We start from the raw sequence: 26,884 nt of genomic DNA on the forward strand, positions 1-26,884 counted from the left end.
CTTTAGTGGCGAAGTCAGTCTCAGCCACCAGCTCTGCCGGTGACCACGAAAAGGATTTCACATAATGATGTGCTTGCAGATAGGCATAAAACTGGCGCACCAGTAACTGAAAGGTGCCTGCAAGTGTGGCAAAGTCCAGTATCACATGAGATTCAGGATCATACATATGAAATACAAAGACCACCCCATTATCCACCCAGGACTGAAAGATAACGCCACTGTCCCTACCCGGCAGGAAATCCACATTACCCAGAAGGAGCAGCAGAAGGGAGACAATGCCCGTCCACCCGCTGAGTTGACTGAGCCACCTCCAAGCCCGAATGCAGGGATACAGCAGTACAGATAAGCTACTGTAGACTTAGCACCCGGACGTTGTTGAATAATGCTCAATGGAGACCCAGGGGCAACCATTCTAGCTAATAATCCTTTTTCAAAATACTTATAGGTCCCAGTGATCCATTCCCCTACGAACTGTAACTGACATGCCGCATTATACAGCCGAAAGTCCAGCATATTTAGGCCTCCCTGCTCCCGGGGTCGTTCTAATACAGTATAAGCTAGTCGAGCTCACCTCCCCTTCCATAGAAAACGTATACTAGAGCGCAAGCGACGGAGGTCTCCGACCATCACCCAGCATGGAACCATATGCAGGAGATATAAAAGCTTGGGCACAAGTACCATTTACCATTTTAACTGTTGATCTAAGTACAGATCCAGCCGCATGTTAGTTAACATGATGGTTAGTTAAAATGGTACTTGTTAACTAACCGCATGTTAGTTAACTTCTACCAAAGGGACAGTGGGAGAGGGGTCCACAATCGTAGATGTGCCTGAAGGTGAGCAATACATACAGTAATATTCAGATCATATAGACGATCCAAGTGCCTTGGGATCCATATGCCCAAGTCTTTAAATTTACTCGGGGCCCAATGAAAGGGGAAAGGGCCCTCCCAAGTATCAGGTAGCCGGTCATTTAAAGCCAAAGCTTCTGACAGAATAGTTAATGGTAGGAGAAGTTGCTGCTAAAGATGTTTTATTACCTGCACTGCGGACCCATCCCGGGGGTAAGAGAAGCATTCCCTCGCCCCGACAGAGTGACATGGTGGTGACACGCTGTGAGGGGCAGAGCCCGGAACCCGAAGCGGGACTTTAAAATCAGTCCTCTCTAAGCAGCACGCAGTTATGACAGGCTTAGCCTGGAATTGATCTGGAAGTGAATAAGATCTCAGGTAGGCAAGAATATTAACTTTTTGTGGTTCAACTTCTTCATATAAGAGAACCCCTACAGTCTGGACAAAGGTACAAGACTAACCGATTGAGGCATTTCAAATATCCAGGGTTTAATAAAAAATGTCCTTAAAAATATGCCACACACAAAGAAGAAGGCAAATTTGAAGCCAATCTCTAGTGTTGCAAATACAGAACCTGGACAACGAACTGTCTGAGTGGTTGGGAACTCCCCAAATAGCCCCTGAGGTACAGGCCGCTGTGGGGGAGGTTATAGAGCAAAACCCCCTCCAAAGGGCCACTGAAATATCTTTGAGTCCAGGGGCACCAGATACTCCATCTCCATCCGGCTATGAAGGGTTTGTCCCTCGAAGTGAGCCGGTTCAATCCGAGAGGTTATGGAAAATAAAGGAAGAAAGTTGGAGGAAGAGGAAAAGCGGGTACTACATACAGAAACAGAGTCCCAAGTATCCATAGAATCTGAACCTAGTATAGTTGGAAGTATTCAAATGAGTCCCAAAGAAACAAGTACACCTATAACTAAAATTACAGACTCTACAAAATCAGATCTGATTAGAACTGTGGTATTAAACCTGGTAATATAACTCTAGAGACAATTTGGACATATATGTAAAGTTAGATACCTCTATTGTTTAACTGAAGAAGTGAGAAAAGTAAATACCTCTTTAAAAGAAAATATTAGTAAGACGGAAGATCAGCAGAGGAAAATAATTTAAATAAGAGATTTATGGAGCTAGAAAAATTTCAAGAACATCAGATAAAAAGCGAAATAGAATTACAGAGAAAAATAAAAAATCTGGAGAATACTGTTAGATCCTTAAATTTAAGGGTAACTAACTTCCCAATTATTAGATATATGGGTCCAATCGAACTATTTAAATCTTATGTAACAAAAATCTTAAATATACCAGAACAGAGCCACCCGGTGATTGTAAGGGCTTTTTACCTTGGGGTAAAGAAAAAAGGACAGGAAGAACTGGACTATAAACAAATTACATCCACAGCTAGAGGAGTGCAAGAGTCTGAGAAGGAATATCTAGTAGAAACATCAATTAATGTATCTGTTACAGAAATCCCAAGAGGAAATCGAGATCAAAAGTAGAGGCACTCTGGTAATTCAGTTTGCCTTTACAATTGACAAAGATAATATTAAATCTTTTTTTTGTAACAGAACCAAGACATTTTATGGGCAGAAAATGTGGATTTTCCCTGACTTAGTTAAAAACACCCAAATACGGAGGAAAAACTTTTTAGTTTTAAAAAAGGAAGTAATAGATAAGGGAGTTTCTTCCTTTAAAAATACCCCTGTAGATGCGTAGTCAAACTCGGGGGGGGGGGGGAGACTATTCCTTTATGGAACCAGAACCGGAAAAACTTCATGGGAAATAAAATCCGGTTTGAATGGATTGAGTGGGGATTTCACTGTACCTTATTGATGTGATTTATTACCGATTAGTTGTGCTCATGATATTTAGTAGGAAAGGGTTCCCTTATTTTCCTGTGGTTAGTAGAATATTTATACGATTTCCTGGGATAAATATTGGAATTGTATATTGCCTGCTACTTGTTCTGTAATTTCAACAATCATATATATTGTATTAAACTGTGAAAATTCATAAATAAAAAAAAATAGTTAATGGTAAGGCCGGCAACCCTCTGAAATCGCTCAAAAAGATTGACAATGACAGGCACACTGGCTCAGGGCTTCCTAACAAAATGTCATCTGCAAAGAAAGCAGTTTTTAAGGGGTGTCCCCCCTACACTAATTCCACTGAACTGTTTCTTGCCTCGAAGACGAATGACAAAAGGTTCCAAGGCCAGCACAAACAACAGAGGGACAGCGGGCAACCTTGCTGGACCCCACAGTGCAAGGCGAAGGGATCTGTAGAGGCCCCATTTAGTAAAATTGCGGCACTGGGTTTGCTATACAGGACCCGTAACCATTGCAGAAATTCGCCAGTAAAACCATCTCTGCAGTGCCCAGAACATATACTCCCAGGATAATGAATCGAAAGCCTTTTTGGCATCCAGGCTGAGGATCAGGGCCTCCGCCTCTGCTTGATAACTAAGCATGGCCAGAAGGCGCCACACATTACAAACACCCTGCCTGCCCTTGACAAAGCCTGTTTGATCGTCATGAATAATTGATGGAAATATATTATTTAGCTGGGATGCCAGGATAGCTGCTAAAAATTTTACATCCACATTTAATAGTGAGATGGGGTGATATGAACCCACCTCCAGGGGGGTCCGTCCCCGGTTTGGGGAGTACCACAATAACAGAATGGTTGGAAATCTCAGATATCTGATTAGAGGTCAGCAGTGCACTATAGTAGTTTTGCAAGGGGGACAGGACAGTGAATTTCAATATCTTAAAAAATTCAGAACCCAATCCGTCCTGTCCCGCTGCTTTGCCCAACTTTAAATGTTGTATCAGAGCAAAAATTTCCTGAGTGGTTAGAGGACCATTTAGAGTGGCAATATGGGTGTTTGTCAGTTGCGGCCACTGAATCGTACTAAAGAGTGAGTCCGCAGTCTACGCCCATTAACTTGACCCCTTACAGTAATTTATAATAGTTCAAAAACCACTCCGCAATGGCTGCAGGTGATGCCTTGACCATCTTGGATACCCACCACCGACACCCTCTGGCCCCGAGGTCGCACCAGGTGTGTCAAAAGGCGGCCTGCCCTATTGCCTTGCTTATAGAGCTGGTATTGGTAATGACCTGGCTGACTTTAGATGCCTGCTGATGCAGCAAGTAGCTTAAAGCTTCCTGGGCCTTGTCTACCTGAGTCTTAGCATCCGTCATCATAACTAGCATGTAGTGCTGTTGGGCAGCCTTAAGGACCATGGTTAGCTGCAGGATTTCGGCATTGCATTGCCTGTTTCATTTGGCCATATATGCTATAATGGGCCCCCTCATGACTGCCTTTCCTGCCTCCCACACCGTCATAGGGGTGACAGCAGTAGTATTCGTATCCACATAATCTTTCAACAGCCCTGTAGATAAAGATGGAACTGTTGATCTAAGTACAGATCCAGCCACATGCGCCACAAGAATGGAGGCCTGGCGTCCAGGCCACAGCGCAAGACCATGGTCACAGGGGCATGATCAGAGAGGGAGATGGTGCCAATGCTAGCATCAATCACCTTAGGAAAGCATTGGTCTGAAACTAACAAATAGTCAAGCCTAGAGTATGTGCGGTGCGGATTAGTGAAAAAGATATAATCCTGTTCATCCGGGTGCAGAACCCTCCAAACGTCCAATAACTGCAGTTCCCGACATAAGAGGCTTACTCCTACATCCTGATCCATCCCAGAGACAAGTTTAGGGGGGCTGGCATCCATCTGCTTATTGGCAACTAAGTTAAAATCCCCACCCACAACTAATGTGAAATCTGAAAAATCGGCAAGCAAGCACGTTCAGGGCATATAGGTTAAAAAATGCCACCTTTTGTTGGTATAAAGTTCCCACTACTATGAGATACCTCCCCTTAGCGTCCTGACATGTTCTCAAAAACTGAAATAGTAAATTTTTATGTATGAGGATGGCAACCCCTCTCTTACGCGATGTGTATGAAGAATAGTAGCATTGTCCCACCCAACATACACCTTAGGACAATTGCACACAATGGCATATACCACGTTATTTGATGTACAGTCAGTGGTATCCCTGCGTTTTATTGTATATCCCGTATTAATGTCAGTCCAGCAATTCCCTTCAATGGTATTTGCACAAACTGAACAACCACCACATTGTTTATGCTGACCCATGTTCTCCCCACTATGGCTATCCTTGTTCAAACTAGCCTGTACAACTTTGTCTCTTATATTAGAGCCCTGGCTTGTGGCAAATAACAGTAACTCTTCAAACACCTTATGAAGGCCTAACACATGCCAATGTCTTAACAGCCTATAAGAGGCGTATAAGAGGTTTAAGTACAGTGACCGGATGCAACTGTTATCCTATCAGGAACGAAGATCTCAAGAGCAATTGGTCTTTGTGCTGTAACAAAGTACTTCTACCTCTATCATTATCAATGCTGTTGTTCAAAAAGCTCAATGGAGGAGCTATTTTTTATAGCTTTGAATTGTATGTCCAGTTTGTCCTTGAGAGAAGTAGTTAGTTGTTTTGTCGTCTCAATGATCAATAGCATGAGGTCAAAGGAGCATTTATTGAGAATTTGGTTCCATCTTGTCAGAAAACTAGAATTCTCAACATGCAGTCGTGTTTCTTTTTGAATTCGAAGACCTAGAGGGATACGTCTTACTCTACAGTACTCTATCAGGGTAGATGCATGTAGCTCCGCACGAGTGAGGTGTTTTTGTAAATTTATGGCATCCAGCCAAGAGACTGATTGTTCGCCTGTAGCTGAGTCCGTGAAGAATGGCATTTCTGTCAAAACAGCTTTAAAAGCATCATCTGAATAACTAAAGCTTTGGTTGTCGGCCATTGAAGCCATTCAAGGTGCTCATATAAGGAGGGTAAATCCAGAGGGAACACAAGAGCAAGACTGCACTCAGAAATTATAGTACAACCACAATAAGTGCAGATAATGTTGCATAGTCCATATGGGTGTTCAAAAAATTTTTATTTTTGTTGCTATTTTTGTTATGGTTGTACTATAATTTCTGAGTGCAGTCTTGCTCTTGTGTTCCCTCTGGATTTACCACCACTGGTGAGCCATTCCTCCTGTAGACATCTGCCAAACTATAATATGGTCATCAGTTACACATCCCATTACTGTCTAGACAATATCTCAAGTAGTGACAGTAAATTCAGACAAGCAATTTTACGAGCCTGTTCTCCCATTAATCCACTCTCCACAGTAGGGTCCAGTAAATGCTCTGCTGCAACTCTCAGCTTGGGCCTCCCCACATGTAATAGCTAATTCAGCCCTGCTGCTTAATGGAGAAAAAGCAAGTTTGCTTACTGTAAACAGCATTTTTCTGTAGATAACAGAATGACAGCCATACTAAACACCCGTCTGCCTCCTTGGAGAGTTGATCACCTAGCTAGATTTAGCTCTAAAATTTACTGAAAGTGCTTACTAAGCATTGTCTGCACAGGAATTCTTGCATATGCTGAGCAGAGCAAAAACTCTACTAGCTAGGTGAGAGAAGTCCATTTGGTGCCACCAATATGTAATGGCTAATTCATCCTGCTATGTATGTAAGAGAGTGAGGGGCCGATGCAATAAAAGTGCGTGGTAAAATGGGTGCCCATTTTCCTAATGTGCGCACATCTACAGCCCCTGGACACCTGATGCAGTATGTAAATTAGTGGCCGTGCTAGAAAGGACACACAAGGGACAAATTGTGCAGCCCTAGCAGTCAAAAGCACCGGTCACCCTGGAGACGTGGCTGTGCGTGGGTTAGGAAAACGGATGCTGAATAAGAGCGTACATTTTATCCCTCCAGCGTGTATATAGGGTGCCCACAAGTTTTTATTTTTATTTTTTTATTGAGCCCTTCCTTTCTTTTGTAAATCTGTGTGCTAGGCTGAGCACGCTATATTGCATTGGCCCCTGTCTTTGATGAGCAAACTTGCTCTGTTTTCCTATGTAAAAGATCCTTTGGAAAGGACAGTGATACTCTTTCTTTCAAGGATTGCAGTGCTTGCCTTTCATGTTCTTAGTTTCTTGTGCCTCCACCTGGGAAAGAAGGTGTTAGAGGGTGGGATTTCCCTCACATCACCCCAGGAAACAAATGCGACTGTGAATAAGGCTGGCATTGTCTACAAATGTATACAAGTTTATTAGACTATACAAGCATATACATTTCTACATGACTATGTACATTGCTAATAGGATATCAAACAGCACACTAATCTACTCATGGCTAGTAGGCCATGCAACTATATACATTTCTACAAGATAGGAAGAACATTTAATATTTAGTAATTTGGAGTTGTTGGCCCCCACAGTATACCACCATATAGAATAGAAGGGACCTCTTTCATTCCCACTTAAGCAAGTATTATTATCCTCCCCCTTTATTTTTCCCCCAAGTCTCACCCAAGTGAAAAGGTGCAACTGGGCTGGTGGGCAGTGTTGGCTTGGGGGGGGGGGGGGAGAGAGAGATCCATTGTATCTAAATAGTCTCCTTCCGCTCCACTGAGCGGTCTGTGCCAATGCTCAGATCCACACCCTCTTGGGGGGGGACCTGATTCCACCTCCTGGACTGTCAATGGAGTCCACGCCCTCCTGGGGGACCCAACTCCACCTCCCAGTCTGCTGCTGGGGTCCACACCCTCCTGGGGGACCCAAATCCACCTCTTGGACTGCCACTGGGAGACCTGACTCTGCCTCCTGGACTACCACTGTGGTCCCCTTGCTCAAGGGGGCCATTCTACCTTTGGATCTGCCACTGGGATCCGTGCCTTCCTGGGGGACCAATTCTGCCTCTCAGATTGCCGCTGGGGTCCCCCTCACTCAAGGGGGGAACCACTCCACCTCCAGCCTGCTGCTGTCCTTTAGTTCTCCTCCTTCAGCAGGAAGGTTTTCCCTGGCTTGGGTTTACAGCTCCACTAGGCTCATGGCTGTTTTAGCATTCAGTGGTTCTGGCCCTCTGCCGTCAGTTTGTGCATACTTCCCGGTGCGGCCGATTTTATAACATACGCGCGCATGTTATAAAATCCCATGGCTGTGTGCACATATGCGCCAGATTTTATAATTTGTGCGTGCATGTACGGGCGGGACGCACAGGGAAGGCCCAATCTTGTAAGACTACGTGCTGCAACACACTTGGGCCTCCCCGAGTTCCCTCCCAGTCCACTCCAATTAAGGTGTGGTCTGGGAGGGAACTTCCTTACCCTCCCACCCATACTCCCTCCCTCTTCCCTTCTCCTCCCCAACCCTTAAACCCTTTCGCCTACCTTTTTTTTTGTTGTTGTTTTATTGTACTGCTCCATTGGAGCAGAAGCAACTTGTGCGGGCCGGCCGACTGCTGGCGCGTGCTTCCCTGCCACAGTGACAAATGGCCACTGTGCCGGCCACCTCCAGCCCCGCCCCTCCCCCCGGACTGCCCCTTTGAAAATGCACGCAAGGCCCTGCCACACGCATAACCCCTGTTTTTTACGTGCAAGGCCTTTTAAAAATTCGGCCGAGAGGTTTTAGGAAGATGTTAAAGGCACATTTGTTCATTGAAGCTTTTGATTAGATTATTTTCCTTATTGATTATGCTTTTTTTAATTTGATTTTATATTTTGTTTTTAATATGTATGCAGGATTTTTTTTTATAATGTTGTAATCGGCCGGGGGTAGAATATACATTTTTGTAAATACTTATAATACTTGAATGTAATATTTATTTCCCTGTCCCCAGTGTGCTCACAAGCTACTTGTTTTAAAGAGCAAGAGGTTGAGCACAAACCTGAATAGCATTTCTCTTTTCTCCTTCCCCAACAGATGATAAATATATTCCTAATTACCAAAACCTAAAACTACTACACACTACACTTGATCTTAGCCAAAGGCAGAGAAGCGATACATATATGCATTGCAAAAAACTCATGCTGTTATGTAACAATATATCTGGACTAGCATACAAAGCAGCTATATTGTAACTAGCAACTGTACCCATTCTACGTCAGGGCGGCGAGCCTTTTTATTGGCACATATGCTCTTGTATGGAAGCGTTAGCTGAAAAGTAAAAACTAAATTTTCACCCAGGAGGCACATTTGCTAAAGCCAGGTCTGGCAAAGTTTATTTACCAAGCTGTCTCTCGCACTCCCCCACACCCCCTCTCCTCTCTCACACACACATTCTCTCTCACCAGCATCCTCCCCCCCCCCCCCCATGCTCTCTCTCACACCCTCCTGCTGTCTCTCACCCTCCCCTCCCCGACATGTTCTCTCTCACCGGCATGCCGCGGGACCCGCACCGTTCGCGGCGAAGATGAAGGCCCGGTGCGCCATTCGCGGCACAGGGGGGCCTTCCATTTTCACCTTGAGTAGAAAATAGCAGCGGAGACCCTGGCATGCCAAGAACAGAGAGTGTCTCGCGGCACATGGGGGCCTTCCCTTTTCGCCGTGAACAGCACGCCAGGCCTTCATCTTCGCTGTGAACGGAGCGTGTGCCGCGGGACACGTTCCTTTCGTGGCATGCCAGGGTCTCCTCTGTTGTTTTCTGCCTATCCTGCAATGGCCGCTGTCCTTCTTGTTTTGAATAGTCTTCCGGCGAGGGAGGAAATAGGCAAGGTGAGGGAGGAAATCTGTGGGAAGGAGGAATTCTGCGCAAAATCTGCATTCCGCAGTAGTGCTGAATTCCCCCAGGAGTACTTCTTGTAGCTGGTGTTGGACATGGCTGTTGTACGGCCATGTTTGAGCCTCCAGGGCGTCCAGGGAGCTGCCTGCGCCATCTATCGGTGGGCCGGGGAACATGCGCGAGCACTGACGGGCACACTACCAAGCCCAATATATTATGGATACTACTACTACTTAGCATTTTTGAAGTGCTACTAGACACATGCAGTGCTGTACAGAAAGGATATACTGCACATACACTTATTTAGATTTGCATTCAAGACGCACGTGTACAGCCATGTAACCAGCTAAGGTAGCAAAAACCATACATGTAGTCCAGATGTTCAGCTGCCTTCTTGCAGCCATCAGAACATCCCATCATGATTCCTGGCTGCATAAGCTGCTCCCTTGGACCATGAAGATAGTTTGAGCCTCTCCAGTATCAGTTTGAAGTTCAAGAGCAAACAAGCAATAAGACAACTACTAGAAGCATATGTGACCTTGGTTGGTATATCTTATAGCACTTTACTCTGTAATCCTAGATTACCAATGGAAATGCATAAATAAAACACAACTATGAATATGACAATTATGATTCAATTTTAAAATAAATATATATTTATAGGAGCAATCTCCAGATAATCTCTGTATTCTAATAATGGTATTGGAGTGCCAATTGCAGTAAGAGGCAACTGTGGCTCAAGGATAATGAGTTGAGTAGGTCCACCTGCAGCTGATGTATAGAGCAAGAAATGAATGAAATTGCTTGAAGAGTGTAGCATTGATCCTAGTTTGTGACTAAGGTTTCTGCTGCTTCAGGGGAATTTTAGTGGAGGGTAAATTGTATGTGACAGCTTTTTTTCAGTCCATATTTTCTTTACAGAAAGGGTGGTGGATGCATGAACAGCCTTTCAGAGGAGACAAGGACAGTATCTGAATTCAAGAAAGCATGGAACAAGTACAGGGGACCTCTGAGAGAGTTGATGTGGATAGGCAAACTAGATAGTAGGGATGTGAATCGTTTTTCAACGATTAAAATTATCGTCCGATAATGTTAATATCGTCTTAAATCGTTATAGAACACGATACAATAGAAATTCTAACGATTTATCGTTAAAAATCGTTAAATCGTGTTAGTGCGCACTAACTCGATTTAGTGCGCACTAACTCCCCGTTAGTGCGCACTAACTCGATTTAGTGCGCACTAACTGAAAATGATACAAATAAACACTTTCCAGGTCACTGAAGGTCAGTTAGGAATGAATATGTGTTCCTATTGGCTGGCTGCCCTCTTATCTATTGATGTTACCAAGGTTACCACTGAGGTGATGGTTGGGGGGATGGGAAATGGAACTGGAAACTAACGAACACCAACAGAAAATGAAACAAAGTGTTCACACTTCCCAGGTCAGTAAAGGTCACTTAGGAATGAATATGTATGTATGTATTCCTATTGGCTGGCTGTGCTCTTATCTATTGATGTTACCAAGGCTAACACTGAGGTAATGGTTGGGGGGATGTGAAATGGAAACAGTTGGAAGCTTGACAAAAAAAGTAATGTAATGATCAGCACTCACGTGACTAGAACTTGTTTGTTTATTATTTTTGTTAGCAGGCACCTGAAATGCTAGTGCATGTTGAATTTGCCAATCACTGTGCATTTTAGAAAGGTGGTCCTGGCTGGAACTGTACACAGTTCAAATATATGTAATTGATTGTTGGTAAGTGTATTTTTTAAGTAGCCACACTGGCACAAGTATGTTTACTTTTCCTCCTACTTAACTCACTAGCTCAGCTTTGTAAGAAGGGCTTCTCTGCTTGTGTGTTGTTTTTGTTTGGTGTGAGGAGAGCAGAAACATCAGATCTTTATTCAATCTACTACAGTCATCTCTTACAGTGCCCTATCCCTATTAATACCAGGAGTGTTGTGATCTTCCTGCACACAGTGCCCTAACCCTGATACCAGTCTGAGACAGCTCCCTCCCTGCATTACTAGTGAGAGGCTGGCTTCACAGACAGGGGGGAGCTGCCTGACCCTCACTCCTGACTTCCCCCATGTCCCAGCTGGTGAATGGTGTGTGGGTGAGGGGGGGGGGGGAGGATGGTGAAGTCTGAGACAGCTCCCTCCCTGCATTACTAGTGAGAGGCTGGCTTCACAGACAGGGGGGAGCTGCCTGACCCTCACTCCTGACTTCCCCCATGTCCCAGCTAGTGAATGGTGTGTGGGTGAGGGGGGGGGGGAGGATGGTGAAGTCTGAGACAGCTCCCTCCCTGCATTACTAGTGAGAGGCTGGCTTCACAGACAGGGGGGAGCTGCCTGACCCTCACTCCTGACTTCCCCCATGTCCCAGCTAGTGAATGGTGTGTGGGTGAGGGGGGGGGGGAAGGATGGTGAAGTCTGAGACAGCTCCCTCCCTGCATTACTAGTGAGAGGCTGGCTTCACAGACAGGGGGGAGCTGCCTGACCCTCACTCCTGACTTCCCCCATGTCCCAGCTAGTGAATGGTGTGTGGGTGAGGGGGGGGGGGGGGGAGGATGGTGAAGTCTGAGACAGCTCCCTCCCTGCATTACTAGTGAGAGGCTGGCTTCACAGACAGGGGGGAGCTGCCTGACCCTCACTCCTGACTTCCCCCATGTCCCAGCTAGTGAATGGTGTGTGGGTGAGGGGGGGGGGAGGATGGTGAAGTCTGAGACAGCTCCCTCCCTGCATTACTAGTGAGAGGCTGGCTTCACAGACAGGGGGGAGCTGCCTGACCCTCACTCCTGACTTCCCCCATGTCCCAGCTAGTGAATGGTGTGTGGGTGAGGGGGGGGGGGGAAGGATGGTGAAGTCTGAGACAGCTCCCTCCCTGCATTACTAGTGAGAGGCTGGCTTCACAGACAGGGGGGAGCTGCCTGACCCTCACTCCTGACTTCCCCCATGTCCCAGCTAGTGAATGGTGTGTGGGTGAGGGGGGGGGGGGAGGATGGTGAAGTCTGAGACAGCTCCCTCCCTGCATTACTAGTGAGAGGCTGGCTTCACAGACAGGGGGGAGCTGCCTGACCCTCACTCAAGCAGAGAAGCCCTTCTTACAAAGCTGAGCTAGTGAGTTAAGTAGGAGGAAAAGTAAACATACTGGTGCCAGTGTGGCTACTTAAAAAATACACTTACCAACAATCAATTACATATATTTGAACTGTGTACAGTTCCAGCCAGGACCACCTTTCTAAAATGCACAGTGATTGGCAAATTCAACATGCACGTGTCTGCTAACAAAAATAATAAACAAAGAAGTTCTAGTCACGTGAGTGCTGATCATCACATGTCAAGCTTCCAACTGTTTCCATTTCACATCCCCCCAACCATTACCTCAGTGGTAACCTTGGTAACATCAATAGATAAAAGCACAGCCAGCCAATAGGAATACATATTCATTCCTAAGTGACCTTTACTGACCTGGGAAGTGTGAACACTTTGTTTCATTTTCTGTTGGTGTTCATGAGTTTCCAGTTCCATTTCCCATCCCCCCAACCATCACCTCAGTGGTAACCTTGGTAACATCAATAGATAAGAGGGCAGCCAGCCAATAGGAACACATATTCATTCCTAACTGACCTTCAGTGACCTGGAAAGTGTCTATTTGTATCATTTTGAGTTAGTGCGCACTAACTCGAGTTAGTGCGCACTAATCGGAAAAAACGATTTTTAACGATTTTTCAACGAAATAATCGTGCCAAACACGATTTTCTTCTCCTGCCACACGATTTCTATCGTTAAGACGATATGGAAAACGATTCACATCTCTACTAGATAGGCTATATGGTCTTTTTCTGCCATTGCATTTCTCTGTTTCTACATCTCCTCTGCATTTCCCTATCTCACTAAATAGGAATTTTGCATGCTGCCATCTAGTATTTAAACCATGGAGGTTGTTTAAACCCTGCCTCAGTTTCCTATGACAGCTAGCAAGTAGATTATGTGGGCCATTTGCATATAGTTATATGCTTAGGTTTTAAATACAAATTATTAAAAAAAAAAATTTAAATACATTTCCCCAATCTGTAGTCTACTTTTTGGAAAAATGTGGTTCTTCTAATTTTCTTTCTTTGTGTCCTACCAGCCTTGCCCAGATCCATGGGTTTTGCTCACTTACTAGTAGGTGAAGACAGACAATAACTAGCTTATTGAACTTCTCTACACAGGAGCCTGTGCAACCATCTGCATTCCAGTTTTCTGTAACAAATCAACAAAACTTTTCCATTAACCCAACGAGTAGGGAAATAATTAACATTTAGAGTTCTATTTTGAGCTCCCATTCAACCATGGGACAGAAGATCCGGTGTATTAGCAAAAGAAACATTAGTGCAGAATATATTGAAAGACTATCACATGTGCTCCTGGACTGGTATGGTTGGACATAAGAAAAGAAAATTAGCAGGCAAGAACCAAACTTTTCCTTCCTTATTCTTTCTCCAGACCAGTTCAAATGTATGGGATGTATCCAAACAACCCTCACACTGGGGAGGGAGGGATCCAGACCAGCCTGCCTTTCTAGCCCACACATCCAGGCAGTAATGATTGGTAAAAAAAAAAAAAAATGCAAGGAATACAGTTGCCATGTTGCAGATTTCCTCCAAATAAACCACGTGCTACTCTTGCCCAGGAACCTGCCAATACCATTATAAAATGAGCTCTGAGCAGACCTATAGAGATATTGGCTGATCTAATTGTCTCCTTAAGTCACCTTACTGTAGTTGACTTAGAATCGGCCTCACCTTTCCTCTAACCATAGAAAAGGATGAATAAATGGTCGACTGTCAAAATGCATTTCTAACCTTCAGTTATCGGTGCAGAATCCTGCATAAATCTAGAAAGCATCCAATCCTGCCAGCCCCCAGCTCTCTTCTGTGGTTGGAGAAGCTTGCGACTTTTGCATTTCTTTTCATCATCATAAAATCCATCATAGGCACACTCCACCTACCCATTGTTAATAAAAAGGCAGTGCTTGCTAGCTCCCATTCCTTTGGATCCAGTGTATTCCAACAGATAATCTGACTAAACATTTTAAACTCCCATTATGTATATTGCGGAAAGTTCCTTAAGGTTTCTCTCCACCCACTTGTGCAGGAGTTCTCATTTCCAGAGAGCTTTGATACCTGCTGACCTTTGAAAATATCCTCACTGATTTTCCACAGATAATTGGGGAGAATACCAATTATCCCTTGCTTCCAACCTGTTGATCAACCACTTTGTGAGGCAGTCTAGAGACCTCTGACAGTGGGCTCTTCAACTGCTCAGGCTGGCATCTGTTGTTATTGTTATCCAGGAAAAAGACTCTGAAGTCCCTTCCTTCTGTTTCTGCTTTATTGACCACCAGACTAACTTGTCCGTGGCCTCAACATAGTAACCTCACACTGTAATCCTCGGACTCTGCTTTCCACCTTGGAAATAAATACCTCTGCAGTGGGTGTATATATGCCTGAGACTATGGCTTCTGTGCCACTGCCATGGACCCTGGCACTTGAAGATAATCCCAAATCCTTGTTGTCTTTTTCTCATGGTTCCGTAATCTAAGCACAGAGCTTTACAAACCTTTGTCGTGAAGACCTTTCCTGTCTGTGTATTGACAGTGATGAGTTAACCAAAATGACCAGATAATGAGCATACTATGCAATAGGGATGGAACAGTTATCAAAGGTAAATTTATTTGGTTGATGGCTGGTGAATTCAGAGAGAGCACAATTTCAATCCTGCTAATATTCAGCACTAAATTATTGGCGGAAAGCCAATCCTTAATCTCACATCAGCAGGAGGATAGTTTCTGAAATGTATGTTAAAAGTGGAAGAGATTGTATATCGTCAGCCAACACTGAGCAAAATGGGGCTAAATAGATATTGAAAAGTATTGCAGAGAATGCAGAACCTTGAGACAGTACTGTGGATAATGGGTGCAAAACTGAAGATGTCTCCAATCGTTATTCTAAAAGATCGATCAGCCAGAAAAGAAGTAAATCAGGAGTGAACAATAGAAGAGATCCCCAATGATCCTAGGCGAGACAGCAATATAGTATAGTTAAGAGTATCAAAGGCTGGGGATATATCTAATAAAATTAATAGGAATGTTGTACCATTGTCTAAACCCTTCAATTGAAAAAATACTGAACAAATGTGGTATACCTCAAATCTATATCTCTAAAAGAACCACTCATGAAGATACTCATGAAGATACCAAAAGAGAGAAACTAATTGAGACATCATGGATAAGGACCAAAGTCACTTTTATTGAGATAAAGTGATATTCTCCCTTCCACAGACATTTACTTGACTGGTGCCCAACCCATTTTATAATCATAGGTCTCTTGTTATGTTTTTACATCCATTTTTTCTTTCTTTATATGCTACCTTATTTTGTAAACAAAATAATTTTATCACAGTCACTTATCTTGCAATTGCTTTTAGAGAAGGTCCATAATTCTACTGGAGATCAAGCCATTCCAGAAATCTTATTGGAGAAAATTTTAAAGCATGACATGATTTCGTGTTTCGAACAAAAATCCTTTATCAGGGGCTGAAATTATAACAGCATTTTATGACCCAGTACTATGCAAAAGTGGAGGCCTTCTGTTCTATCCTTCCCTTTTCGAGCAGGATAACCAAGGATGCTTTTCTCCTCATGTGGTCCGAGGGTCTTCTCTATGCTTTCCTGCTATAATCCCAATCATAACCCGCATGGTTCAGAAGTGCATCCACGACAAGGCGGACATGATTCTCATTGCCCCAGCAGGGCCAAGACAACCATGGTATGCATATCTAATACAACTATCGCTGCAACCACCCAGACCTCTGGGTTGTCAACCAACACTTCTGACACAAGAGGGGGGAATCCTTCTACACCCCTTTCTCTCATCTCTCCACCTAACCGCTTGGAGATTGAGTGCCAAGTCTTTGAACTCTTGGACCTCCCAACTGCTGTTCAGGATGTTCTCCACTCTTCTCAGACAGCCTCTACTCATAACTACTCCTTAAAATGGTCCTGTTACTTGCCTTGGTGCCTGGAACAATCACTTAACCCATTTCATTGTTCCCCAAAACTCCTACTCAACTACCTATACCACTTGTCTCAGACAGGTCTCCAGACTTCATCAGTTAGAGTCCATCTGAGTGCTGTTGCAGCATACTATCATCCAGTAAATGGGAACTCCATGTGCAATGCATCCGTTAGTATCTCACTTCATGAAAGGACTCTTACACATTTACTCACCAATGACAGAAATCTCCAATCCTGTAGGATGTGAATGTAGTGTTAACTGCCCTTGTGTCCAGTCCATTTGAACCCCTGGCTATGGCTGAACTGAAGTCCCTCACTTGGAAGGGCCTTCTTCATTGTTGACATAGTGAGGAAAGAGTGTGACTGAGGATGAGAAAATTTGCATCCATGTGCAACGTGGAAAAAAACGCAACTGACCCGAGCTGTTAATGATGACTGAGGTATGCGCGTGTAAACTCCCACATATGAGAAGAACAAAAATCTCTACTATTGGAGAAGATTCCAATACATGCTGCTGGAGGATGTCACACCCAATCAGCAAGGCTCATTCATTCGCTTATTGATGAAAAATATTCTTTAGAGTTTGTGTGTATCTGAGATTATAAACAAACCAGAGGGCTTTTAGGCAGAAAGCTGAAATCCAGAACCTCCAGGGTAGCATTCTTTTAAATGTTCCCTGTTGCACATGCAGGTCTCTAGAGATAGTTCTGGAATCTCATGCAAGGATGAGACGATAGTGAAAGGAAGAGGGATTCAGTTTGGAAGGAACTTGGCAACCTTTAGGGGAAGAAGGAGTCATTTTTGAAGGGATGGGTTCCATCTTAACCAGAGTAGAACCAGGCTGCTGGTGCTAACTTTTAAAAAGGAGAGAGCAGCTTTTAAACTAGAGCAACAGGGAAAGCCAACAATTGCTCAGTAGTGCAGGGTTCAGAGGGAGGTATATTCAAAGGATACTAAGGAAAGAGGAGAGTGAGGGCATACCAATAAAATCAAAAGTAGTCTGCTGCATTCATGGACCCTTGGACCAAGGCAGATTGGTGCTACAAGCAAGACATGATTAAAACTTCACCCATAACAGCCCTTATTCCCCATGGATTGAGCCTTTGGGTGCTGGGGCTGGCAGGACTTAGGTAGAGTCTCTGCTGATGGCAGAAGAGGAGGTCCTAGTGTTACTTGGATCGTAAGCTGGCTGAGGTCAGGCAAGTCTGAGGTCCAGGCAAAGGTCAGGCAGGCAGCAGTCAGACGCATCTGTAATCAGGCAGTGGTCAGAAGCAGGCAGCGGTCAGGCATATTCAGGATCAGGTAGAGGTCAAACCAGGAAATCCGTCCAAGAGGAAAGGAAGGATGGATAGACAGGGCAGGTAGGTGAGGAGAAGAACAGGCAGGCAACAAGGAAGAAACCGAAGAAATGAAGACAAGGATGTTGGAACTGAAGCCAGGTTGCTGGTAGCAACATGCTGTACTGAAGAGTAAGAAAATCTAATTGCTGAGGCAAGTTGTGACTAGAGCATTGCCCTTATATAGGGCATTGTTGCTAATGTCATCAAGATTTCCCACCATGGTCCCTTTAATGCCGAGCAGAGGCACAACTCAGGAGGATGCTCGTGCAGCAGTTGGCAGTGGCGTCCTGCTTCGTGTGCTGGTTGCATCTTGCTGCGTTCTGGAGTTGCATGGCTGGACCGGGGGCCCGGAGATGAGTGGTAGTCTTTGGGAGTAGCCCGTGAATGCCAAGCATAACGTAGTTCATGTGCCTATAAGTAAAGAAACACCTGACCTGAAGGATTCCAAATTATCCTTATCAACTGAAAAGCAGGTTGTTAATACAAGCAAAAAAATGCACTTTGAAATGTCTGTATGCCAATGCCAGAAGTCTAGGAAGTAAAATGAGAAGGTTAGCATGTATAACAGTGAATGATGAGAGAGACATAATTAGCACCTCAGAAACCTGGTGGAAAGAGGGGCAGAGCTATATCAGTGTACAAATTATATCACAATGATAGAGAGGATCAACTTGGTGTGGGGGGGGGGCACGTTATGTCTGGGAGGGCATAGAGTACAACAGGATAAAGATCATACAAAAGTCTAAATGCACAGCAGAATGCATAGAAATCTTGTGGGTATTGGATAAGAGTATAATGATAGGAGTATACTACCGTCCACCTGGCTATAATGATGAGACAGATGATAAAATGCTAAGAGAAATCAGGGAAGCTAACCAATTTGGCAGTGCAGTAATAATGGGAGATTTCAATTACTTAAATTGAGATACGTGGTGTTTTTAGATTATTAGAAACAAACTTTTACGCTGTGCATATCAAGATTTACTTTAGAAATTTAAGGACCATCATACCACCCTGTGCTCACAAGTCAGACTTGCATTTCATGCACTTCATATGGGTCACTTTTAATCAACTGGTCCATGTAGCTCCACTCAATTGCAAAAAAGAACTTCACTGAAGTTCTTTTTTGCAAGAATTTACTAATGCTTAAAGATCTGTTTATATCCCCCGTTGAAATAAGGGGAGTGCTGGATCAGGAGAGTCTGAATATACGTCTCTGAAGCAGCTACTTTGGCGAAACGCGCGCGTCGGACGAGTACCTCCGACAGCTATGGAAAAATGACCCCGACAACGGATGAATAAGGGAAGTTTTTCTTCTTTTTAAAATTCACTACTTGAAAAATATTTAAAAAATTCATAAAAATTGAGTGGAGCTACATGGACCAGTTGATTAAAAGTGACCCATATGAAGTGCATGAAATGCAAGTCTGACTTGTGAGCACTGGGTGGTATGATGGTCCTTAAATTTCTAAAGTAAATCTTGATATGCACAGCGTAAAAGTTTGTTTCTAATAATCTAAAAACACCACGTATCTCAATTTAATTCATTGCCCTCGTGGGGTTATTCATTAAGAGATTTTTTGGAATTAGATTTCAATTACTCCAATCTTGACTGGGTAAATGTAACATCAGGACAGAATCTGATCTTATGGTGGCTGCGCTTGCCAAGATGCAGACTGCCTCCAGTGTTCAGCTAAGGATGAACTGTTTTTATTAAGTTATAATTATTTTAAGTCAAGGAAAAATGGATTTACAGTGGGCTCAGGTAGGATAAGACCTGTGATCCACAGACACCCGTTATTGATAGCTGTGCAGCCCACAAGCCTACCCCCCCCCCTGCAATGGTTAAGAGTGTACAACAGCCGTGGTCATTGTTTTAAAAATACCATTGTGAAGTACAGTGCAAATATATCCCATGCATTAAGAAAGTTGGAAGGAAGGCAAAACGATTACCAGCATGGTTAAAAGGCAAGGTGAAAGACACTATTTTAGCAAAAAAAAATCTTCCTTCAAAAATTGGAAGAAGGATTCATCTGATGAAAATAGGAAAAAGCATAAGCAATGTCAAGTTACATGTAAAACATTGATAAGGCAGGCTAAGATCAAGAGGTTAAAGGGGCTCTTAGGGAAGATAAGACCCTTGTGGAAAGACTAAATTAATTCTTTGCTTCCATGTTTACTAATGCCTATGGTGGGAAGGTTCCAGTTCCAGAGACTATTTTCAAGGGTGATGATTAGGATGAACTGAAGCAAATCACAGTGAACCTGGAAGATGTAGTAGGCCAAATTGACAAACTACAGAGTAGCAAATCACCTGGACCAGATGGTATACACCCCAGAGTTCTGAAAGAACTAAAAAATGAAATTTCATATCTATTAGTAAAAATTTGTAACCTATTATTAAAATCATCAAAGACTGGAAGGTGGCCAATGTAACCCCCGATATCTAAAACGGGCTCCAGGTGTAATCTGGAAAACTAAACTGGTGAGCCTGACTTCAGTTCTGGGAAAAATAATGGAAACTATTCTAAAGAATAAAATCACATAAAATATTGAAAGATATAGTTTAATGGAACACAGTCAGCATGGATTTAACCAAGGGAAGTCTTTCCTCACAAATCTACTACATTTTTTTTAAGGGGTTAATAAAAATGTGGATAAAGTTGAATAGGTAGATGTGGTATATTTGGAGTTTCAGAAGGTGTTTGACAAGGCCCCTCATGAAAGGCTTCTAAGAAAACTAAAAAGTCATGGGCTAGGAGGCGATGTCCTTTTATGGATTGCAAACTGGTTAAAAGACAGGAACCAGAGAGTAGGATTAAATGCCAGTTTTCTCAGAGGAAACAAGTAAACAGTGGAATGCCTCAGGGATTTGTACTAGAACCACTGCTTTTTAATAAATGTATAAATGATCTGGAAAGGGATGCAATGAGTGAGGTGATTCAATTTGCAGATGACCCAAAATTATTCAGAGTAGTTAAATCACATGTGGATTGTGATAAATTGCAGGAGGAACTGCAAGACTGGAAGATTGGATGTCCAATTGTCAGATGAAATTTAATGTGGACAACTGCAAGGTAATGCATATAGGGGAAAAATAAAAATAACCCTTGCTGCAGTTACACAATGTTAGGTTCCAGTAAAAAATCTAGGAGTCATAGTGGATAATATATTGAAATCATCAGCTCAGTGTGCTGTGGTGGTCAAAAAAGCAAACAAAATGTTAGGAAAGAATTAGGAAGGGAATGGTGCATAAAATGGAGAATGTCATAATGTCTCTGTATCGCTCCATCATGAGATTGCACCTTGGGTGCTGTGTGCAGTTCTAGTCACCACATCTAAATAACGATACAGTTGAACTGGAGAAGATACAGAGAAAGGTGACCAAAATAATGGAGCTGGAACTGCTAAAGAAGTTAGTCTAAAGAATTGAGGGCTGTTCAGCTTGGAGAAGAGGCTGCTGAAGGGGGATATGATAGAGGTCTATAAAATCATGAGAGAACTAGAACAGGTAAATGTAATTGGTTATTTACTCTTTCAGATAATAGAAGGGGGCATCAAAGAAAATTATTTTTCACTCAAAGCACAATTAAGCTCTGGAATTGCTTGCTAGAGGATGTGGTTAGGGCAGTTAGTGTAGCTGGGTTTAAAAAAGGTTTGGATAAGTTCATGGAGGAGACCGCCATAAACTGCTATTAATCAAGTTGACTTAGGGAATAGCCACTGCTATTACTGGCATCAGTAGCATGGGATCTACTTAATGTTTAGATACTTGCAAGGTACTTGTATCCTGGATTGGCCACTGTTGGAAACAGGATGCTGGGTTTGATGGCCCCTCTGTCTGACCCAGTATGTCAATTTCTTATGTAACTATTCAAGTTGGCTTCTTTGGAGTTCCTCATCTGGAAGGTAGGGCTCCTAATGGCCATTATCTTGTCTAGAAGAGTCAGAGAGCGTCAGGCACTGGTTCATTGCTCACCATACATGCAGTTTTTGTACAACAGAGTGGTGATCTGTATTCACCAAGTTTCTGCCAAAAGTAGTTTTGGCTTTTCACCTGAATCAAGCCATTGTATTGCCCATTCTTTCCAAGACCTCATGCTCATGAAGGAGAGAAGGCCCTCTATTCATTGGTCTGCAAAAGGGCCTTAGCTTGTTATTTGTAGAGACCTCAACCATATCACAGGTTTCTCAACACTTTATCTCTTACGATCCTAACAGACTACGAATAGCGGTTGCCAAGTGCATGCTGGCCAACTGGCTAGTGAAGTATATTGCTTTGCTATTCTTTCACTGGTCTCCAGATCACAGACCCTGTCAAGACTCATCAACTGAGAGCCATGGCTACATCAGTGGCTCATCTGTGAGCCATGCCTATTTGAAGACATTGCAAAGCTGCAACTTGGTCATCAATTCACACCTTCACGTCCCATTACTATCTGACAGTCTATCATACCGAGGAGTATGAGAGACTGTCTCCTCTGTACAGGGGTCTTCTGATTGTTTTTCAGTAAGTGCTCTACTGCAACCCTCAGCTTGGGACTCCCCATATGTCATGGCTTGTTCAAGCCTGGAGAAAGCAAGTTCGCTTTCTGTAAATGGGATTGTCCATAGATGGAAGGATGAATTAGCCATGCTTAATATTAGGGATGCTACTCATACACAGAGAATCAAACAATTTTTAATACACTATATGTATAAACTTTATTGTATCTTCCAATAGAATATCCTATCTAAGCAATTAAAAGCTATCTAATCATAGTACCCACTCACACACATTCATTCCACTTAAAAACCCATAGCACCTGTAAACATTGTGATCATCAATACACTTTCCAAATTTTAATACATAGAATACTATAATTGTTGCTCTGTTTCAATATTTTATAACAGCTAATATCAATGAGCAATTACATGTGACTTTCTACATGTAAACCAATCCAGAACTATGTCCGGATATCAAAACTCAAAATTCTCTTCTAATATTCGTCATGAAGGGCAATCATATTCCTCCCGGTCCGACAAAGATCTTTGTTTCACCCCCTGCTAGGGGCTTCCTCAGGGACTCAATATCAAAGGTGTCCACGCTCCACACCTGTAAATCTCAACTTTTAATCACGAACCACGTTTACTCCCAAACCTGCTTCAAATCACAGATCACGTTTATTCCCAAACATCACTTTTAACCATATTCTTCAATGATATCGCTTATAATACAGATTTTCAATCTATTTATAATCAAACCGGAACCGATAACCATCACATGTCAAAGAATCTGAGGGGGTAATAAGGAAACAACAGAAAGACTCACGACATGTTAGATTTAAAGATAGTGATTTGAAGAGCAAATCGGATTCTAACCAACATAAAGATTTTTTGGATGTATGAGTAGCGTTTAATGAAATAGAGAATTAATATAATCCTGTGTGTTTTCCACCTTGTAATATTAGGGATATGCAGGGGAAAAAATGTTTTCGTTTTTCAGTTCATTTTCCAGAGGTATTTTTCCCACAAATTTTAGGTTGTGGATTGCTTGATTTGTTTTGGATGCGCGTCCATAACCCCTAATGTGAAATGGGGGTTAGTACATCCAAAACGCGCGTCCAGTTGAGCGCGTGGCTAATAGCGCTCATTACATGTAAAGTACATGTAGATGAGGCTATTAGCCAATCCCCACAATGCAAAAAAATTTATCTTGCGGCCAATGTGCCCTTGCAACACAGCAAATTCTTCCTGTGATCTCTCCTACTAGTATTGTCGCGCTACTAAGTAGGAGGAACTACCAAAAGTGAAATTATTAAAAATAAAAAAAAAACTGAGTAACAAAATATTTCTGGGCACCGCTAGTGGGAGAAAACGGATGCTCCTATTGAGTGTCTGTTTCCTAACTCACTGACAGGGACGCACAGTTACCCCTTGCACCTCCTTTTTACCTTGGCAGCTAATTTAAATATAAAATGGGTGTCCAAGAGAGGTGGATCGGTGCACATTAGGAAAGCGGGCACCTGTTTTACACGCACCAATATTGATTCGGCCTGATACTCGCTAGAGGAGAGAAGGGTATATTTGGTGTCATTGTTTGTGTTCTGGCTAATTCATCCTGCTGTCTACGGCGAGCTCCGTTTACGGTGAGCAAACTTGCTATCCTTACCCCTCAAAATTTCCTAGTATAGGTATTCTGCAAACTGGGTATATATAGATATCTCTCATACTATATTTCCCCTTGTGGACTTTTACATTTCTTTTTGCGCCTTGTTTTTATTTTGGGGCAAATGTTTTTTTTTATTTCACATAAAAAAAAACAAAACCAAAAAACCGCTAGCTCCTCCAGTTTCCGTTTCGTTTCCCACGTCTCAGAAAACTCCAGTGGTTTGGGAAAGGAACTGCCTTTCCTCCTGCAAGCGAGCCCTGGTTCTGGGAATGCCCACAGTGCGCGTGCGCCCGGCTGTAAGTTAAGTTTCGTTTCATTTCCTAGCGTCGGCGCCGCTGGGGAAGTGGGAGGAAGGGTTCGGGAGCCCCTCGACGAGAGAGCATTCCGGGCGAGGAGCAGCTTGAGGCGGGGTGATGAAACCAGACGAGAAGGAAAGCCTGGAGCTGTTCAGGTCCTACCTGGAAAGCACCCTGTGCCCCACGTACATCCTGAGCTACATGAAGCCCTGGCTTGCTGAGCAAGGTGACAGCTGGGCTGGGAGGGTGTTGTGCAGCAGAATCTGGACCTGCACAGAAAAGAGCTTCGTAGGAGCTTAAATGTTTAAAACCTTGGCATTGATAGATCTTGGCTGTCTAAACGTTTCGGGGGGGGGGGGTGTGGAGATAAGAAGGTATGTATACCTGTTTTATTTCTCCTGTTGTTAGCAAGTATAGTAAAATGATTATAATAGTGTAACGTTTTATGCTGGAAGCGGCTACCTAAGGCTATGGTAAAGAAGAGTTCTTCCTAATGCAGCCAACTATACTACATAGGAAAAAACCAGCGGTTCACAAGCTTGCAACTCAGAAGTATTTACTCCTCGGTATACTTTTCCTTCCAGATATTGCAGAACTTGCAGCAATAGAAGAAAAGAAAGGGCCCACCACTGCTTCATCACTGTTTCTTGAACGGTTGTTGAAATCAGAAGCAGAAGGTGTCTTTCGTGGATTTTTAGATGGCCTGAGAAATGCAGGTTAGTGTTTATTGGTAACATCTCTGTTAAGTTTCTGTTTAGTAACTGGTTGTGTAGCTTAATTAGGTTTGCATATTAAGGTCTTTGTAGAGGTGCTGTTTACTATGTACAATCCCACCCCATTTCTATTATTGTATGTATAGCTGTCTAGGTGCAGAGGTCAAATCTTTGTGAAACATTGATAAAAGTGATCTAGAGAATCTTGAGGACTCTCTACAAAAATAGAGGTATTCCACATAGAATTAAGATTTGATCTGCTGGAAATTATTCACTGTGATCTGTGTGGCTCTCTTCTTATGTAGACTATCTGGAGGTTTAGAGCTTGCACCACCTGTATGGAATTGCATAATAATATGGTTAAAGACAGCAGATAATGACCAAAATGGTTCATCCACTCTGTCCAGTAAAGTGTTCAGGGTTGTAACTGCTACTGCATGCAGGTTACCCCCTTGCTGCCTTGTTCAGGGTTGTAACTGCTGCTTGGTGCAGGCTTTACCCATAAGGAAGAGTTAATCCAGTACTTCATTTCCATCTTCTGTGGTATGGAAAGATTTGACCCAGTTTAAGGAGGAATTGGCTAAAATTAGTTACCTCCTCTGTATACAGCTACCAGAAAATCTACCTCTACTCTAACCAGTTGAAGGTAACAGTGCAACAAGGCAGTGTCCAGAGTCAGATGGATGCTAGGGTAAATAGGGAAGAACATAACTAGTAGAAAAAATGAACTCACTGTGCATTGCATAGACCAGTGGTTCTCAACAGGTATGTCGTGAGGTCCTGGGAGGTGTGTCGCAGAGCCAGCAGATGGCTGCTGCCTCCTTATCAGCCCAGGTGGGAGTTGGTTGACTTCTCTTACATTGGGCCTGATGGGAGGTTACTCTCACTTCCTTCTCTTCCTTTTGGCCCAGTGGGAGGCTGTTTCCTCCTTCACCCAGATCAGAGCGAGACATTGCCAGCTCCTGCTGTTCTGGACCTGGTGGAACACAAATTTATCTTCCCCTGCTGAGTCTGGGAGTGGTGAGCAGGAGGGAGTGAGCCTATATGAGGAGATTGTGAAGGGCTTGTGTTTGTGTGAGACAGAGCCTGTGTGAAGGGGTGCATGAGAGAGAGACATAGGTATGTGTGAGAGAGAGAAAGGGAGCTTGTGTGGGTATGTATGGAAGAGAGAGGGCCCTGTATGAGGGGATGTGTGTGTGTGTGTGCAAGAGAGTGAGGGAGCCTGTATGAGGGTGTGTGTATGTGTATTAGAGAGAGAGAGCATGTGTGTGAGAGAGGGAGGGACAGAGGGGAAGCCTGTGTGAGGGGCAGTACTGAGAACAGGGTCAAACTCTGGGACTGGCAATAGAGGGGAGAGATACTGGCAGGTGGAGGAGTTGGGACCTGAGAGGGCAAAATGGCCAGGGGAATAGGAGAGCGAGTGGAAGGGACACTCTCTTACAGTGAATTTCTAGGGAAATTCTGCATCTCTAAGTAATAACTTTTTTCTATATTAATTTAAAATGTAATTACTTAAAGACTGGCATGTAAATTGTGTTATTTTGACCAATATGAAGTTTGCAGAATTTTAATTTTTTTTTGCGCAGAATTCCCCCAGGAGTAGGTGAGGTATTTTACTAGTTGGTAGGGATTTGTATCAATCTTCTTTATTGCATTTTCTCATTCTCAATAGGTCATGCATTGGTGCTGCACTGCTGCCTTTTCAAAGGAAGGGCTATTGCTGTTTGAGTTCTTGGAATTAGTGTTGTAGTGGTATTGAAGGTTTGCTACATATGTGCCGAGTGTTTTTATTTTGCAGGTTTTGTATTTTACAATGTGCCTGGTAGTAAGAGAGTTTGCGTTTCTGTTACTGAGATAGCAC

The 26,884-nt window shown here is 43.3% G+C and overlaps 1 protein-coding gene across 1 annotated transcript in view; it reads left to right on the forward strand.

Annotated features, from left to right (window-relative positions):
* The first annotated feature begins 24,341 nt into the window (after positions 1 to 24,341).
* DDX58 (DExD/H-box helicase 58) overlaps positions 24,342 to 26,884 on the forward strand; it is a 143,994-nt gene continuing 141,451 nt past the window's right edge. Inside the window, 2 exon segments of the mRNA XM_029615745.1 lie at positions 24,342 to 24,536; positions 24,895 to 25,026. Coding sequence (XP_029471605.1) covers positions 24,428 to 24,536; positions 24,895 to 25,026 — 241 coding nt within the window. The 5' untranslated portion in view covers positions 24,342 to 24,427.

This window comes from Rhinatrema bivittatum, chromosome 1 (genome assembly GCF_901001135.1).
Source record: "Rhinatrema bivittatum chromosome 1, aRhiBiv1.1, whole genome shotgun sequence".
Lineage (NCBI taxonomy): Eukaryota > Metazoa > Chordata > Amphibia > Gymnophiona > Rhinatrematidae > Rhinatrema > Rhinatrema bivittatum.